This window comes from Nyctereutes procyonoides, unplaced genomic scaffold (assembly GCF_905146905.1).
Source record: "Nyctereutes procyonoides isolate TBG_1078 unplaced genomic scaffold, NYPRO_anot_genome, whole genome shotgun sequence".
Lineage (NCBI taxonomy): Eukaryota > Metazoa > Chordata > Mammalia > Carnivora > Canidae > Nyctereutes > Nyctereutes procyonoides.
Genome location: NW_026575042.1, coordinates 46,448,561 through 46,465,441, shown reverse-complemented (window position 1 = coordinate 46,465,441; position 16,881 = coordinate 46,448,561). Strand labels below are relative to the sequence as shown.

The 16,881-nt window shown below is 43.6% G+C and overlaps 2 protein-coding genes across 5 annotated transcripts in view; one reads left to right on the top strand and one right to left on the bottom strand.

Annotated features, from left to right (window-relative positions):
* IGSF10 (immunoglobulin superfamily member 10) overlaps positions 1-7,041 on the top strand; it is a 56,533-nt gene extending 49,492 nt beyond the window's left edge. For all 4 annotated transcript variants that reach the window (XM_055321578.1, XM_055321575.1, XM_055321576.1 and 1 more), the window contains 2 exons: positions 63-963; positions 4,519-7,041. In XM_055321578.1, the coding sequence (XP_055177553.1) occupies positions 63-963; positions 4,519-6,427 (2,810 nt within the window). In that variant the 3' untranslated portion in view covers positions 6,428-7,041. The remainder of the gene's footprint in view (positions 1-62; positions 964-4,518) is intronic.
* A 3,103-nt stretch (positions 7,042-10,144) lies between these two features.
* Positions 10,145-16,881, bottom strand: part of MED12L (mediator complex subunit 12L) — a 317,933-nt gene continuing 311,196 nt past the window's right edge. Inside the window, 2 exon segments of the mRNA XM_055321579.1 lie at positions 10,145-10,379; positions 13,558-13,639. Coding sequence (XP_055177554.1) covers positions 10,327-10,379; positions 13,558-13,639 — 135 coding nt within the window. The 3' untranslated portion in view covers positions 10,145-10,326.

Below are 16,881 nucleotides of genomic sequence, written 5' to 3'. Positions count from 1 at the left end.
ACAGTTTGTTTTCTGTTTAAACTTTGAGAACCTATGACTATAAATTTCTTTCTTCTTATCAGGATTCGATATACCTGAAAGGAAACAGAATAGCAGATTCCAGGTGCTCCCCAACGGCACCCTGTCCATACAGAGCGTGGACGTTCAGGACCGCGGACAGTACCTGTGCTCAGCATCCAATCCACTCGGCACTGACCGCCTTCACGTCACGTTGTCTGTGGTCTCCTATCCCCCCAGGATCCTGGAGAGACGCACCAAAGAGATCACAGTCCACTCTGGAAGCAGTGTGGAGCTGAAGTGCAGAGCTGAAGGTAGACCAAGTCCTACAATTTCCTGGGTTCTCGCAAACCAAACAGTGGTTTCGGAATCCTCTGAGGGGAATAGGCAGGCCCTGGTGACCTCTGACGGAACGTTGGTCCTCCACAACCTCAGCATTTATGACCGAGGTTTCTACAAATGCATGGCCAACAACTCAGCGGGCCAGGATTCACTGCTGGTCAAAATACAAGTCATTGCAGCCCCACCTGTTATTCTAGAGCAAAAGAGGCAAGTCATTGTAGGGACTTGGGGCGAAAGTTTGAAATTGCCCTGTACTGCCAAAGGAACGCCTCAGCCCAGTGTTCATTGGGTCCTCTCTGATGGCACTGAAGTGAAGCCACTGCAGTCTTTAAATTCCAAGTTGCTGTTATTTCCAAATGGGACTCTGCATATAAGAAGTGTAGCCTCGTCAGACAGGGGCACTTACGAATGCATTGCTACCAGCTCCACTGGCTCAGAGAGAAGAGTGGTAATTCTTACAGTGGAAGAGCGAGAAACCATCCCCAGGATAGAATTTGCATCTCAGAAGTGGACGGAGGTGAATTTTGGGGACAAATTACTACTGAACTGCTCAGCCATTGGGGAACCCAAACCCAAAATAATCTGGAGGCTACCATCCAAGGCTGTTGTTGACCAGTGGCACAGGTAAACCATACCTTTGTGTTGAGATTGTCTTCTTTATCTATTTAGTGTTATAATTTCTGAAATGGGAAAAGTGATACTGCGAGGCTAGCAGCAGATTTGGAGAGCTCACAGACTCTGCACGTACAAGCAGCTTTCTAAAGAGACCTAACCCTTTCGAGGTTAATATATAAAAATGAAGCTTCTTACATGCTTAACTCTAAGGGCCAGCTATTCAATTCTTACTGCATTTACGTAGTGAAATACAAATTAACAATTTCACTGGCTTTCATACTTGTGGCAGTTTTAAAATGGTAGCTGTGTAAAGGTATCTAATTTCTTTATAAAAAGAGGAGGGAATTTTGTAATGCGATCAAGGTTTTGTGTGATTTTGAATACAATTTCCACTACCCAGGTAAAAGCCACAATGCAAGAAGTAGAGAAGGCATTACCGATGTGATGTGAATAATAAAGTTCAAAATTTAGGGTGTTAAGGAAAAGTTCTAAAAGATTTACTGGATTTAGTTAAGTCAATTTTGGAAAATGAAAATCTTCTTATCAAGAGGCATGAAAAAATTTTTAAATGTCTTTAAAATTTTAACCCAAAGGAAGTTGGGAGAGTGTTCTAAAACATTATTAGTATCTCAGAATAAACCTTTATCAAGTAGTCCAACAGATCCTTCAGCAGTAAACAGCAAGGAAATTAAGTAGATTCTTTATATTTTTGTTTTTGGGAAGTATTTATGGGACACAGATTGTTCAAATTGTGGAAGAAGCAACAGAGTGTATAAAGATTACAGATGGGGTGTAATCTAGGTGGCTTGGTCAGTTGAGCCTGACTCTTGATTTCTGCTCGTTGTCACGGTCTTGGGGTCCCCTGCCTCAGGCTCTGCACTCAGTGGGGAGTCTGCTTGAGGTTCTCTCTCTGCCTCTCCCCCCCCCCAACTTGTGCACTCTCTCAAATAAGTCTTAAAAAATAAAGATCACAGATGCTACCATGGGCCCACCAGAAGTACTGGCATTTTTTTTTCTTTTATAATGAAATTCAACTTGTTTGCTAACTGAACACCTCCATTATTATTTTGCCACTGACCTCAAAAAAGCTATAATATTCTTTACTTAGAAGCTTTAGATGTAGCAACTAATAAAAGGGGCAATTTATTGCAAGAAGAAAAAAAAAAGCCCTTACTGTTTCTACTTCTTAGCTTCTAAAGTTTCAATTTTAGGTTCTAAAAATGAGAAAACACCCATAGCTATGTTTATCTGAGTCGACTTCACCATGACCAAAATAAGCAAAACCCTTTCACCTTCTTTAAAGCCTACTTGTCACCTGAACCAAAAAGCATTTTCTGGGTTTTTAGATGGTCTCAGACTCAGAGCATCACCAGCCTATCTCCAGTACTTTTGACATGTATGACCTATGTTTCAGCACAGAATGGTTCCCTTTTCTTCAGAACCTTGCTCTTCATGATCTAAGAGCTTGTTACAAGAACAGAACCACAGGTCTCGCCCTAGACTTGCTGAATCAGAATCTGCACTTTAAAAAAGATACCTAGATGAATTACATGCTCAATAAAGTCTGAGAAGCATTGCTTTAGAAGGACTACAGATGCTTCCTGGCGCATTAATCTTCATAAAGACCTTTATTTCTCATACTACGGGAATGCTGTGCTTTGAAAAGTACATCTTCTTTTAACAATATTACTTTATAAAAAGAAACAGCGATGGTCTCCTTATACATTACAACTGCCAGATGAATCAGAATTTGGGGCAGGACAAGGTCACTCTACATCAATGGTTTTCAAAGGATGCAGTCCCCCTGCCAGTAGCATCAGCATTGCCTGAGAACTTGGGTGAATCAGAAACTGATTTTTTTTTTTTTAACAAGCAATCCTTGTTCTTAAAAGCCTTCCAGGTCATTTTATTGCCTGCTAACATTTGGGACTGATCCTCAAACTTTACTGTTCATAAGAGTCACGGTCACCTGGGACATCTGTTACTCACTGGGTTCCCAGATCCTTGGCCAGATCTAGTGAATCAGAATCTCTGAAAAGTGAAGCCAGGAAATATGCATTTTAAATCAGGCAGGCAGCATGTGATTCTGATGCAGAGTATGAAAGAATTGTTTCCGAAAGCCAAGATTGAGAGCAGTGGTTCTGAGTTGGCTGCACACAGAAATTATTGGGAAACTGAGAATCCTGATGCTTAGGCCACACTCCACACCGATTAAGTCAAATTCTGGAGGTAGGATTCATTTTATACTCTGTAAATGATTTTCCTATACGTGTCAAAGTTGGAGAATCAGCCTTTTATAAAGCATTGGGAAAGAATATCAGGTGGTAGTGTAGCATGGTGAAATGATAGAGGAGTTTGAGAACCAGCGCTGAGACCTGAAGCAAGTTACTAAGGCTACCTAAAAATCTATATATACTCAGGCTCTCCAAATAAAGTATTTCTGGCTGTGTAGTGGGGAACTACTTAAAGATTTAAAAATAACGGGGCCTTTTGCAATGTACCGCAGTATTCTCTATACTTCTTGTTTGCTGAAATATGAAAAGTGACTTGGGCTGTTTGACTCGGTTCGCGGCTATGCTACGAAAGGTTGCCCACACTTTCCAGTTTCACCCACCTCCTTAGCACACTGCCAAAATAACTTAGAAGAAAAAGGTATATATATAGACGTTCTCGATCCCGTTTTTAGCACCAATTCGATGTCCACTGGTCTTTTGGAAAAGCTAAATTTGGTTTTATTAGGAAAGCCGTGCCATCTGGTGGCCCACTGTGGTAATGGCATGATGCGCAATAACTTCAGGGAGGAAAACCAGTGTCGAACACGGTTCCACAAAAGCAGAGACGAGCCACTTTCCAGCGGCCCCACAGGCCCCACAAAGATGCAACGGCAGGCTTCTCATCAGTCTTACATTGGCATTTTCTCTCTTCATCGCAAAGGAGAACTTACTTTATAGTCAAATAACTTTTTTTTTTTTTTTTTTTTTTTTTGCTAATCTATTTGAAAAATATGATCTGGCATCTTTTCTGAGCCAAGTAGGCATGAAAGTTCTTTACTGACCTATCACAGAACAATCATCTGATATGTAAAATGGTCAAGGGAGTCCTGTGTCTAAGGCATCCCATATTTCTAGCAGTCGCAGCGTTTTTATCTTTCAAATCAACTTTGTAAAGGAGTCTCATTTCAACTGTTCAGTTAGATAATTTTCTCTCTCCGGAAATGGCTTAGGAGACCGTAAATAAGCTAGCACGGATTTTAATTTTATTGCAACATTTTAAAGAAAATGTCCAGAAAGCTAATCTTATGTGGGGGCACCTGGGTGGCTCAGCAGTTGAGCATCTGCCTTTGGCTCAGGTCGTGACCCTGGGGTCCTGGGATCGAGACCCACATCTGCTCCCCACAGGGAGCCTGCTTCTCCCTCTGCCTAGGTCTCTGCCCGCCCCCCTTCTCTCTCTCTCTCATGAATAGATAAAACCTTAAAAAAAAAAGTTAATACTATGGAAATAAGGACAACTCTCCTCACCCCTCGCTAATAGCCGCACACTCCAATCTGTCTCTTCTCCCCTTAGGATGGGCAGCCGCATCCATGTCTACCCAAATGGATCTTTGTTTATTGGATCGATCACAGAAAAAGACGGAGGGGACTACTTGTGTGTGGCCAGAAACAGAATGGGGGACGATCTGATACTGATGCACGTGAGCCTACGGCTGAAACCGGCCAAAATCGATCACAAGCAACATTTTAAAAAGCAAGTATTTCATGGGAAAGATTTCCAAGTGGACTGCGAGGCTTCTGGCTCCCCAGTGCCTGAGATATCTTGGAGTTTGCCTGACGGGACGATGATCAACAATGCAATGCAAGCTGATGACGGTGGCCGCACGCCCAGGAGGTATACCCTTTTTGACAATGGAACCTTGTACTTCAACAAAGTTGGGATTGCGGAGGAAGGAGATTACACCTGCTACGCCCAGAACACTCTGGGGAAGGATGAAATGAAGGTCCACCTAACAGTAATCACAGCGGCCCCGCGGATCAGGCAAGGTTACAAGACCAACACGAGAATCAAAGCAGGAGACACAGTTGTCCTCGACTGTGAGGTTGTTGGTGAACCCAAACCAAAGATATTTTGGTTGCTGCCTTCTCATGACATGATTTCATTCTCTAAAGACAGGTACAGGTTTCATGCCAACGGGTCTTTGTCCATCCACAAGGTGAAACTGCTCGATTCCGGGGAGTATGTATGTGTGGCCCGAAATCCCAGTGGGGATGACACCAAAATGTACAAACTGGATGTTGTCTCCAAACCTCCATTAATTAACGGTCTGTACACAAACAAAACGGTCATTAAAGCCACAGCCGTGAGGCATTCCAAAAAACACTTTGACTGCAGGGCCGAAGGAACACCGGCTCCTCAAATCATGTGGATCATGCCAGACAATATTTTCCTCACAGCCCCCTACTATGGGAGCAGAATCACAGTCCATAAGAACGGGACCTTGGAAATTAGGAACGTGAGGTTTTCAGATTCAGCAGATTTTATCTGTGTGGCTCGGAACGAAGGGGGCGAGAGCGTGCTGGTGGTACAGTTACAAGTACTGGAGATGCTAAGACGACCAACATTCAGAAATCCATTTAATGAAAAAATTGTTGCCCGGCTTGGGAAGTCCACAGCATTGAACTGTTCTGTTGATGGAAACCCACCACCCGAAATAATCTGGATTTTACCAAATGGCACAAGATTTCCCAACGAACCGCAAATTTCTCAGTATATGATAGCAAACAATGGGTCTTTTATCATTTCCAAGACCTCTCGGGATGATGCTGGAAAATACCGGTGTGCAGCAAGAAATAAAGTTGGCTACATTGAAAAATTAATTGTGCTAGAGATTGGCCAGAAGCCGGTTATTCTTACTTATGCACTGGGAACAGTGTACTGTATCAGTGGAGACTCTCTCCCACTGCACTGTGTGTCTGATGGGAGCCCTAAGCCGAACATCAAATGGACTATACCAAGCGGGTATATAATAGATAGGCCTCAAAGTAGTGAGAAATACACACTGCATGAAAATGGGACCTTAGTCATTAAAGAAGCAACAGCCTATGACAGGGGAAACTATATTTGTACGGCTCAAAATAGCGTCGGCCACGCACTGATTACTGTCCCAGTAATGGTTGTAGCCTACCCACCCCGAATTACAAATCGCCTACCCAGGAGCATTCTCACAAGGACAGGAGCGGCCGTTCAGCTCCGGTGTATGGCCCTGGGAATCCCCAAGCCAGAAATCACATGGGAGAGGCCAGACCACTCCTCGCTCTCCATGCCAAATAAAGGGGGGGCTCGGGGACCTGAGCCTTTTCACCCCCGTGGTACCCTCATCATTCAGAATCCCCAAACTTCAGATTCTGGGATCTACAAATGCACAGCAAGGAACTCACTTGGTAGCGATTATGCAACAACTTACGTTCAGGTGATCTGACATGAAATAAAATCGAACAAAGTCAACATCTGGACAGAGTTTATTTTTTGGAAGAAGTTTAATCAAAGGCAGCCAGAGGCATGTAAATGAATTTGAGTACATTTACAATATTAAATTTATCATGGACATGCAAAAAAAAAAAAGACTTGTAAATAAATGCAATATGACTGATAATGATTTTGTTAATTGATCTCCAAACAAACTTTTAACTTAAGGCACTTTTATTTTGCCAACAAAGAACAATGAACATTAAGGTAAAACTGTCCACCATAAAATGACAAATGGCGAATGTATCTGAATTCTTAAGAATGGACTTTTTTCTTTCACTAACAGTTGCCTAGTGTCCAACTTCTATCAATGTTACAAGCATGGCACTTCTTGAGAAGAGAGACAATGGAAAAGATTAAATTTGCAGCCTTGATTGTAAATTTACCATTCTGACGTATAGATATTCTGTGGCTGGTTTAGAAATATTTTAGTAAAACCTAGAGAAAGTAGGTTCTGAATGGTTTTCATTTTTGTTCCCTATTTTTGTGTACACTGAAAATTTTCATTGATGTGGAATACAAAAATGTTTTAATACCTACATTTAAAATAAATGCAGGCTAACTTTTCCACGTGTAAAAAGCAACTTAACACCTACACGTCATTAAAAGTGAAAAGGGGGTTGCTTACTTTGCTACCGAAACTCATTAAAAAGCCTCAAAAATACAATGAAACTTCTTTATCATTTCAAAATCTAACACAGCCATCTTTGCTTTGGAGCTCTTTATAAGGAAAATATTCTGAGGAGGAACCACTGCTTTATGAACATGTTATTTCGTTAAGTGATACTCCTGTATGGGAGAGGAAAAGGGGAAAATCCAGATCTGATATACAAATACATATGATGAAGTTTCATTGTACTTAAAATTTGATAAAACTTACACAAAATGTTGCTTTTTTGTAATTCAATGTGAATTGATTTGGGGGGATATTATGATTCATCTTTTCTAATTCTGGAGGCTGGGAGGTTCCAGTGTAACGTATCCAGAATTTATTCAATTATTTGCCAGTTATTTAAAGTGGAGAAAAAAAGAACATGCCATAGGTCTTGCTCAGATATCTCAGCACACAAAACAGAACTATATTAGCCCCTGCTGATGATTTCAGACATAGGGGAGCTTATTTCATTGTGTTGTCATCACACCAACTTTCAGCGGACTCCACCTGAGAGGTGACCTGACTGCTCTTATCTCTGACGCTGGTACCCTGTGGCCACAGGAGGTGGAAGGATACTCATTCTCACTGTGGTCTCCTCCTGCTTCTGGGCCAAGAGGAGTAAATAAAAATGACAAATGGAAGTTATTAGGAATCAGACTAGAGTGTAAACTGGTATGTCTAAGGGACTCTGATTGCCCAATTACATTCAATTTCCAAGTCTTATTTTTAAGGGGAAGGGAGGTCACCATCTTATCCTAGGATAACTTCCTATCTTACAGAGTAAATTACCAGCTTCTGTCAAAGGATAGGGCTTTCCCTGGTGATCATTTTAATGCAAATTAATGCACTTGCTAAGAAAGAAACCTCTAAGGATGTGGGATTTACGTGGAAGGAAATATGCTAAATAAAACTAGCTTAAAAATTCCAGTTGTTCTCTTTATAATGCACAGGGGTAAGCCAGTCCTAGGTTTTTCCTCAACTTTCCATAGAATCTGAATTATGGGGCCTTACCATGACTTAGCTTTGTCACCTGAAAAGAAAAGGACACAACAAGAAAAAAAGGTATACCCCACAGCTTTCATGTGCAAAATGATCATTAATAAATTAATTTCACTAACTTATGCAAAATATAAAGTGCATACGAATGCTATGCAATTATAACACTCATTCTTGAAACAATATTACTGCTGTTTGCGATGCTGAGCTATAAAAATATACGGTTCAAACTGAAAACTGGCATTTTAAATACCAATAATTCTTGAAAAGGAAACCAGGACGGGACAGGACTCACTCACTAGGCACAACATTCATATTTCGGTTGTTTTGCCAAGGCAATCATTATATGGATATATTACTTGGAAGAAAAATAACTTCATGGACTCTAAAGTATGATTCTCAAGAGGAAAAACCCAAAACCTGATATACAAAAACCAGCTGAAATGTAAAGATTTGTCTTCTGAAAGCAGATAGAGTATGTTAGTGAAAAAGAATGGTCTTTAATGTTTTGGCAAAGTCTTGTCCAGCCCAGAGTAAACATGAAATGAGCAGGCTGGAGTGAAAGATTTCACAGTGTACAAAGCAGTTCACATGGATGTTGCCACAGCAAAGTAAGCGGACATGTATCTGAGGTCATTTGCATGAGTCAAACTTTGCAATGAGTAACTCACCTAGGAAGATATAAATTATTTATATAATGATTTGCAAAAGAAATGATCTCAGGTTGTACTAGCTACATCTTAAAAAAGTAGTTCTACGTGGTTTTGCTCATTATAGACAAATCTATTCACAGTCTGCTCAACTACATTACATGTAAAATCATATGGCAAAAGAAAATGAGTTAACACAAAACATGGGAAAATATCCCCCACATGTTTTAAAATGCCCTGCAATTTTCACATTCAAAATTTTATGCATCTAAATCTAAAAAAATATTATATGGAATACTCTTAAGTTACACAAACGGATAATAATTTACTGTATTTTTCTTTTTTACTCTAATAGGAGCAAATTACCACATACTTGAACAAAGTTAAAATAGTTACTATTTCTTTATAATAAATTTGATGTATAATTTACTTGTGCTTTTTGCACCAATTTATAAATACAGTATATGCAATACACAACCAAGACTGACACCAACATTAATAATTAAATTCAAAATAGCAAATACTTACCATACAAAATAAACAGCACATACATCTTTAGGAAAACCAGAGCCTTCTGGACTCGGGGGCCAGATTCTCTGGAGACCACGTCCAGTGTGAGCGCTGCAGAGTCTCAGGCCAGATGCAAGATTGTTTTTTTTTTTTTACTCTAGTTGGCATAAGGTTCAGGAGAACCAAGAGTCTGTTTTGCCAAATCTGGCAATAAATAATCAGAACAATTCCACGGTGGTTCGTTCGGGCCTTTAGAATGTACACGTTGGACCTTCACAAAGACTCTGGTCGATGCTCTTGCCACTGAAAGCAAATTCGAGTACGGCTACTTCTAAGAGGCTTCCACATATCTGAGGGTGGCTCTCAGAGAAGCCTTGGTTTAAGTTCTTGGTCTAAGAAGTTTAAGTACTAAGCAACAATCTGTTTCAGCACCTTTTGACCACAACGAAAGCAAAGAAAAATCCCTACATAAATAAGAACAAAGTTTATAAAGTGCTTATGAAATTACAAACATTTCAAATTAGAGCAATGCAAATACATGTCCATTTCACCATCAAAGGTGAAAAGATTAAATGGGTTCCTCCCCCGTCAAGATCTGACATGCCTTTCGAAATCAGTAGTTTGGTCCAGCACGGTTTGGGGGGTGGAGGTGGGGGTGGGAAACAACAAGCTTCATCATTAATGAATACATAAATATTTTCAATCTGCCATAATTCATTCTTTCTGGGAGATTCAAAAAAAAAGCACCAATTTCAAAAGATCTGGTACCACGCTCTTCCTGGAGTAGGCCCACATGATCCACATTTGTATACCTACTTCAAAGCTGAACTTAAAAAAAAAAAAAAAAAAAAAAAAACCTAAACCACACCTCCTTTTTCTTTTTGTTTAAATACCTCTAAGTGAAATGTAGCACAAAATATAGGAAAACTTCAAAGAAAGGAAAGAACAAAGGGACACCTCTAAAAGATGACTGATGCGTTAAATTTGATTTTCTATTTTTCAGTGCAAACATAAAACTTTCTGTCTTGTCCTCTTCCAGATTCAGAAGTGTGATGGATGCCCATAGGGAGTCACTCCTTGCTGTGGCTGGTTACCTGATGAGAAAAATAAATTCAAATAAAATTGCAGAGGCAAAATTGTGCCACAGATAGACGCTACCCCCTCGACGCTGCTCTCAGTACCAGCCTCAAGCACAGGGGAACAGAGAGACTGGCCAGGGAGAGGGAGCTAGCCCAGAGCACGGAGGGGTGAGGTCTAAGTACCGTAACTGAATTCATTCCACAGAGGCACCAGCTCTACATCAGAGTCCTACACCTGCCAGCACAAAGCCTTGGAAGAGCAACTGGCCCATCTGAAGTCACCGTCTCTAAACTCAGGAGCCACCCAATACTGACCTACAAGAGGACCCTAAGTAACTGTAACATGTTGAAAGTTCCCAAAACTTCTATAGAAGCAGATCGGAGATTTTAACACGGGCATTGTAAAAAGTGAGAGAGCGGTGCCGTGAAATGGGATAATTTTTTTGCAAATGGCCATTAGATATGTGAGAGAGACGCGTGTGAGAGTGGCTATGTGTGTTGACTCAGGTGTGTGCCTACGCATATGTGCACACGCACGCACGCACACACACACACACACACAGAAAAAGATAAAGACCAGCAGGCACAAAAAAATGACAGCGACTTAGAAATACCTCCTGCTTCCACAACTCTGGGAGACTATGCAAACCCAGAAGCTCCTTCACATGGGTTAGGACACAGAAGGAGACCTCTGGAGTTGTGCAGTGGGTGGCTCAACGTCGTGGCCAATATTCAACAAACGGGGGCTGGCGTAACTGCTAGTATCAAGGGAGCAGAGTATGTTGTGGTTAAGAGGCAGGCTCTGGAGAGGGACCATCTGAATTCAGGTCCCAGCTCTGCCCTTTACTTTCAGCTGAGTGACCCTGGACAAATGAGTCTGAGTCCCTGTTCTTTAGCTGTTTTCTCATCTAGAGTATGGGAAGAGTGATACCTACGCGTGGGGCAGCTGAGGAATTAAGTACATTAATATACGTAAAGTCACGGTGCCTGGGGGTCCTAGGAAGTGTTCCATAAATGATGGATTTAAAAAAAAAAAACTGGATATCATGAGCTCTGGGAACCATAAGAGTAGATACACCCCCAAAATAGGTGCCAGTGCATAAAAGTCATAGGTTCTTATTTCTAAACACTAGGGGGAAAAAAAGCATGTTGTCTCTGCCTTAAAATTATATTCTCTATTTAAATAGAGAATTATATTCTCTATTTGGCTATGTGGAAATATAAACTCTCGAATAAAACAATGAAATTTTAACCACATGTTTAACAGACCACACCTATAAAGCAATAGCTGGAAAAGACCATCAATCAGTGTACATGATTTAACAAATTAAATGAGGCTAAAAGAGGGAAATATTTTTAAAGGAAAGAAGACCTTGGTTATGAGCAGGTAGAGACACAAGGTATAAAGAGGGGCCTTCTCTCTGCCAGGAAATCAAAACGGACAGCAGCCAAGATGGACAGTGAAGACCAAACCCAAGTTACTTACCCCTCAGTCATAACAGGCCCCCTCCTGACAACATCCTCCCAGAGTCCCACCGCTCTCTTTAGGACTAGCTGGCCTTCACTCAGTACCTCAAGCACACAATCTGAGACCCAGAAGAAACTGCCAATCCCACTAGTCTCCTCCGTGAACAGACAAAAAAAGTATATGATCCAGGGGACGTGGGTGGCTCAGCGGTTAAGCGCCTGCCTCCGGCTCAGGGTGTGACCCCGGGGTCCTGGGATCGAGTCCTGCATCAGGCTCCCTGCATGGAGCCTGCTTCTCCCTCTGCCTACATCTCTGCCCCTGTGTGTGTGTGTGTGTGTGTGTGTGTGTGTGTGTGTGTGTGGAAAGGGAAGGAAAAAGGGAAGGGAAAGGGAAAGGGAAAGGAAAGGGAAAAGGAAGGGAAAGGAAACGGAAAGGGAAGGAAAGGGCAGGAAAGGGAAAGGGGAAGGGAAGGGAAAGGAAGGGAAAGGGGAAGGGAAGGGAAAGAGAAGGAAAGGGCAGGAAAGGGAAGGGAAGGGAAGGTAAAGGGACGGGAAAGGAAGGGGAAGGAAGGGGAAGGGAAGGGAAAGGGAAGGGAAAAGGAAAGGGAAAGGGAAGGGAAAGGAAGGGAAAAGGAAAGGGAAAGGGAAGGGAAGGGAAAGGGAAGGGAAAGAGGAAGGGAAGGGAAGGAAAAAGGGAAAGGGAAGGGAAAGGGAAGGAAAGGAAAGGGAAGGGAAAGGGAAAGGAAAGGGAAGGGAAAGGGAAGGGAAACGGAAAGGGAAGGAAAAGGCAGGAAAGGAGAAGGGAAGGGAAAGGGAAGGGGAAGGGAAGGGAAAAGGGAAGGGAAGAATGGGAAGGGGAAGGAAAGGAAGAAAAAGGGAGGGAAGGGGAGGAGGGGAAAGAAGAGATAAAAGAAAGGAAGGAAAGAAAAAGAAAGAAAGAAAAAAATGATCCAGGGAATGGTGACAGAGTTGGCACCGGAATTCAGACTTCCTAACTCCCAGGCCAATATCCTTTTGGGTCACGGGGGGATTCGATTCGTGGGAGCACACGAGCACACTAGCACGCCCGCCGCGCCAGCACCTAGATGGGGTTGTGGGCGTCGCTCTAGAGAGGCGGCACAATTAAAAACAAAAAAAAATCACAGCAGCACAGCAGCCGGAATTACTGGGGACAAACTGCCCTGCTCTGCTGCCTGCGGGCCTGCACGGTTGTCAGAGGGAGAGGACGGTGCAGTGGCCGGGACAGTCACGGCCCCAGGGACCAGGACACGTGCTGGCCTTCCTCCCCGAGGGACTCTGAGGGGCCACGTCCCTCCTCCACCTGCAGGCTTCAGGGCACCTGCCGAGTTGGTCTCTGGACCCTCTAAGCTTAAAGGGCTAAAAAGGGCACCTGCGGTTGCACGGGGGTCTCCCCCAACGAAAAGAGACATTTCCAGGTTCACATGGAACAGAGAGGAAAACAGCTTCTCTGAACTGAAAAAAAAAACAAAAAACAAAAAAAAAACAAAAACCCAACAGTGGGACTTTGGGCAGGGGGTGGGCGGGGCGAGCAGGAAGGCGCCGACTCCAAACCCAAACCCAACAAACCAAACCAGCCTGGACTCACGATGCAGGTGAAAATGGTACCGGAGGAAGGCGACAGAGCAGTTTTTGAGGGGTCGCCCCTTGTTTTGCCGGCTTGTTCCTAATCCCGGGGAGCCACGTGCTCCGCGCCCAGGGGACTTACTGGAGAGCTGCTTCTGGAGCTGCCGCACCAGGGCCGCCGTCTGCTGCTGCTGCTGGGTCTGCTGCAAGCCCTGCCTGGAGAACTGCAATCGCAACAGAGCACAGGAGGGCATGAGTGGGCGCCGGCGTCACAGGTGCGGGGCCCCCCACGCACCTCCATACCTCCCTTGGACAGAGATACCGCCCGGGTCCCCGCCGACACACCTTCACACCTCACCTGGACAGAGATACCACCCGGGGTCCCCCCGACACACCTTCAGCATCTCGCCTGGACACAGATACTGCCCGGGGTCGCCCCGACGCACCTTCACACCTCATCTGCATAGAGACTACCGCCCGAGTCCCCCCGATGCACCTTCACACCTCACCTGGACAGAGACTACCACCTGGGGTCCCCCCGATGCACCTTCACACTTCACCTGGACAGAGATACCACCTGGGGTCCCCCGATGCACCTTCACACCTCACCTGGACAGAGATACCACCCGGGGTCCCCCCCACTGACACACCTTCACACCTCACCTGGACAGACACTACCGCCCGGGTCCCCCCCCCCCCCCCGACGCACCTTCACACCTCACCTGGACAGACACTACCACCTGGGGTCCCCCCAACACACCTTTAGCACTTCACCTGGACAGAGACTACCACCCGGGGTCCCCCTCCCCGGATCTCCCCCACCCCCCGCCTCTGACGCTGAGTATCTGAAGCGCCCGATCCGTTGTAAATGCCCTTCTCCAGGGGCCAGGTAACATTTATTTGAAGGGCCTGGTGAAAGAGTCCTCTCTAGGGGAGGCCCCAGGGCCAAGTACCCTCGTGATCTGCCCTCGCCGGGGGCTGTTAGCATCACACTCTCATACGCCACCTTCACTGGCAACATGAAAGTTCTTGGACCAGAGGATGCGCTCAGCTCCGCAGGCCTCGGCCCGTATGGACAGGGACAGAATCCCGTGGGGCAGAGCAGTGGCCCCTCCGTCCAGGGCTCATCTGGGACTCTGCCCTCCCATCGGATGCAGGAGGAAGTCAGCCAACGCTACCATTTTCTCTGATGCCAACCAAGCAGGAAAACAGCACCTTGCCAGTTTTTTTTTTTCTATTGCCCAAATCAAGGGGGAAAATAAAGCAAAACTCTACCTTTTATTCCCAAGGAAATGTGAGTAAAATTAAAAAGTGCTTCCTTTCCTATTCAGTGGTTTCTATGTTTATTCAGAAATGTTACCTACTTAACAAAAGCCAATATGCTCCTCAGCGGTGTGCTAGGCATTGTCTGTACACATCAGCCCATTTACACCTGACCAGGTAACACCTATTCTCAATCCTTTATCCAAAGTCCTTGCATATATGATTTACTACGACACATCCATAATAAACCCACCAACCAAGGCCTAGGACAGCACCACACAATCAAACACTAAATTTCTGTAGCAAAACACACAACTGGTCCTTGTCTTGCAGGATGAGACTGATGACCACTCAGGTCAGCTTTTGCAACCCAATGAGCTATAAATAAAATTTCCATCTCAAAATAAAATGTCGAGATTCAGTTCGGAATTTAGAAATGGACATAAGGGATTGTGAACCTTTACTACTACTCTCATTTTCCAGCCGAGGGAACGGAGACACCAAAGTGTCCAGTCACCTGCCCGTGATCTCTGGAAGTAATGGGGCAGGGATTCAGACAACACTTTTGGGATTCAGAGCTTCCTATCTTAACCGCAATCCAGCGCTATCTTTAATTGGGAATATTAGCTTCCAAGTACTAATTTACTTGGAAATAATCACAGCATCTAAGGGGTGGGCTGCAAGGATGTCTAATCTTAACTTCTCATTTAATTAACATATTGAGGTGCACAGTGCAGAAATACTTAACATTTATCCATTCAAATACTTAGCTGTCTTCTTTTAAGTTCATTTAAAATCTGCTACAGAGAGAGTAATTCATGGGATAGAAATAGGGTGGTGAGTCCATATTCTGAGGAGCCTTTGCAGTAACTAATACATAGGAAGCCCATGTGCATGGGTGTGTGAGTATGCATGCACACATGTAGGCAGGTATGGGTGCTCTGCTGGGTGGCCTTAAGAGTATCCTCCAGAGGACCTCAAGATTACTGGGGGCATCTGCACAGTTAAAACCATTTTTATGATAATACTAAGGCATTGGGTGTTCTCGCTCTCCTTGTCTCAGGAGTATACAATAGAGTTTTTCAGAGGCTATATAATGTGTGATCTTCCAACAAACGTCTTCCATCCATTCAGACATTAAAAAAAATTCTAAAAAGGTAAACAATGTCATTCTCACGAATGTTTTCCTTTGAAAAATATTCATATTTCCATATTCATTCATTGCTCATAAAAGTGTTATCTCTGGTTAATATGTAATGAGAACTTTAGGATATTAGTAAATATTGGTAATATTTCTGTTTTAATTTCTGATAGAATAAATATTATTAGACATACAAAAGCTCTTTGGGTCCACAGTGATTTTTGAATGAGAAGGAGTTCCAAGGCCAAACACCAGGACCAGTTTCCTTAAGGCCCCCACAGGAAGGAAGTGGTGGGATACGGCTTGCAGTCCCCAGTCTCCTCAGTTGTAGTGTTTTCCTGCCTCTGTTTCTCTCGAGGCCACTCGGATATAAGATTTAACTTGCTTCCGCCTGTATGTGAATGCCAGCAGGTAAAAGATCCAACTGACAATTTCCCTGGGCCCTTGGAGCACCTATGGCCAGGGAAAGGAGAGAGTGTCACCAAGCTCCACATTTCAAATCAAGTCACTGAGCTCTTGCAAAACAACAACAACAACAAAACTGGCTCAAAAAGCAAAAAGCAAAAAGCCATCAGAAGAAATTTAAAGAGTCATCCTCCTAGGCTCTTACCCCAGACTTCCTGAATTTAAATTTCTGGGGCAAATGTGCTAGAAATCTGTATTTTCAAAGGGTTCCCCTAAGTGGCCTGATGGTAGGCTAGACTTGAGAACCATCCCTGGAGTGGAAGCTGGAACTTCTAATTGACCAAAACGGGTCAATCAATACATGAGACAACTGAGGTTTACGAGAAGTAAAATAAGTCTAAAAATCACTATCTGTGTATGGTTAACCTTTCATGCTTAAATCTGGTAAATAAAGAGGAAAGATTTTTCTGCACTTTATCAGTAGGAGGGATGATCACGGTTTTGTTCAGCTCTGTGCCTCTGCAAATGTTAATCTCTCCTCCTAGAAACCCTTCTTTCCCACCTTCATCCTACCCCACAAGCTCCTAAAAATCTGCTTGTCCTTCAAAGGTCAGCTAAGTGCTTACCTACTCCCTTCAGAACTGGAAGAGCAAATCG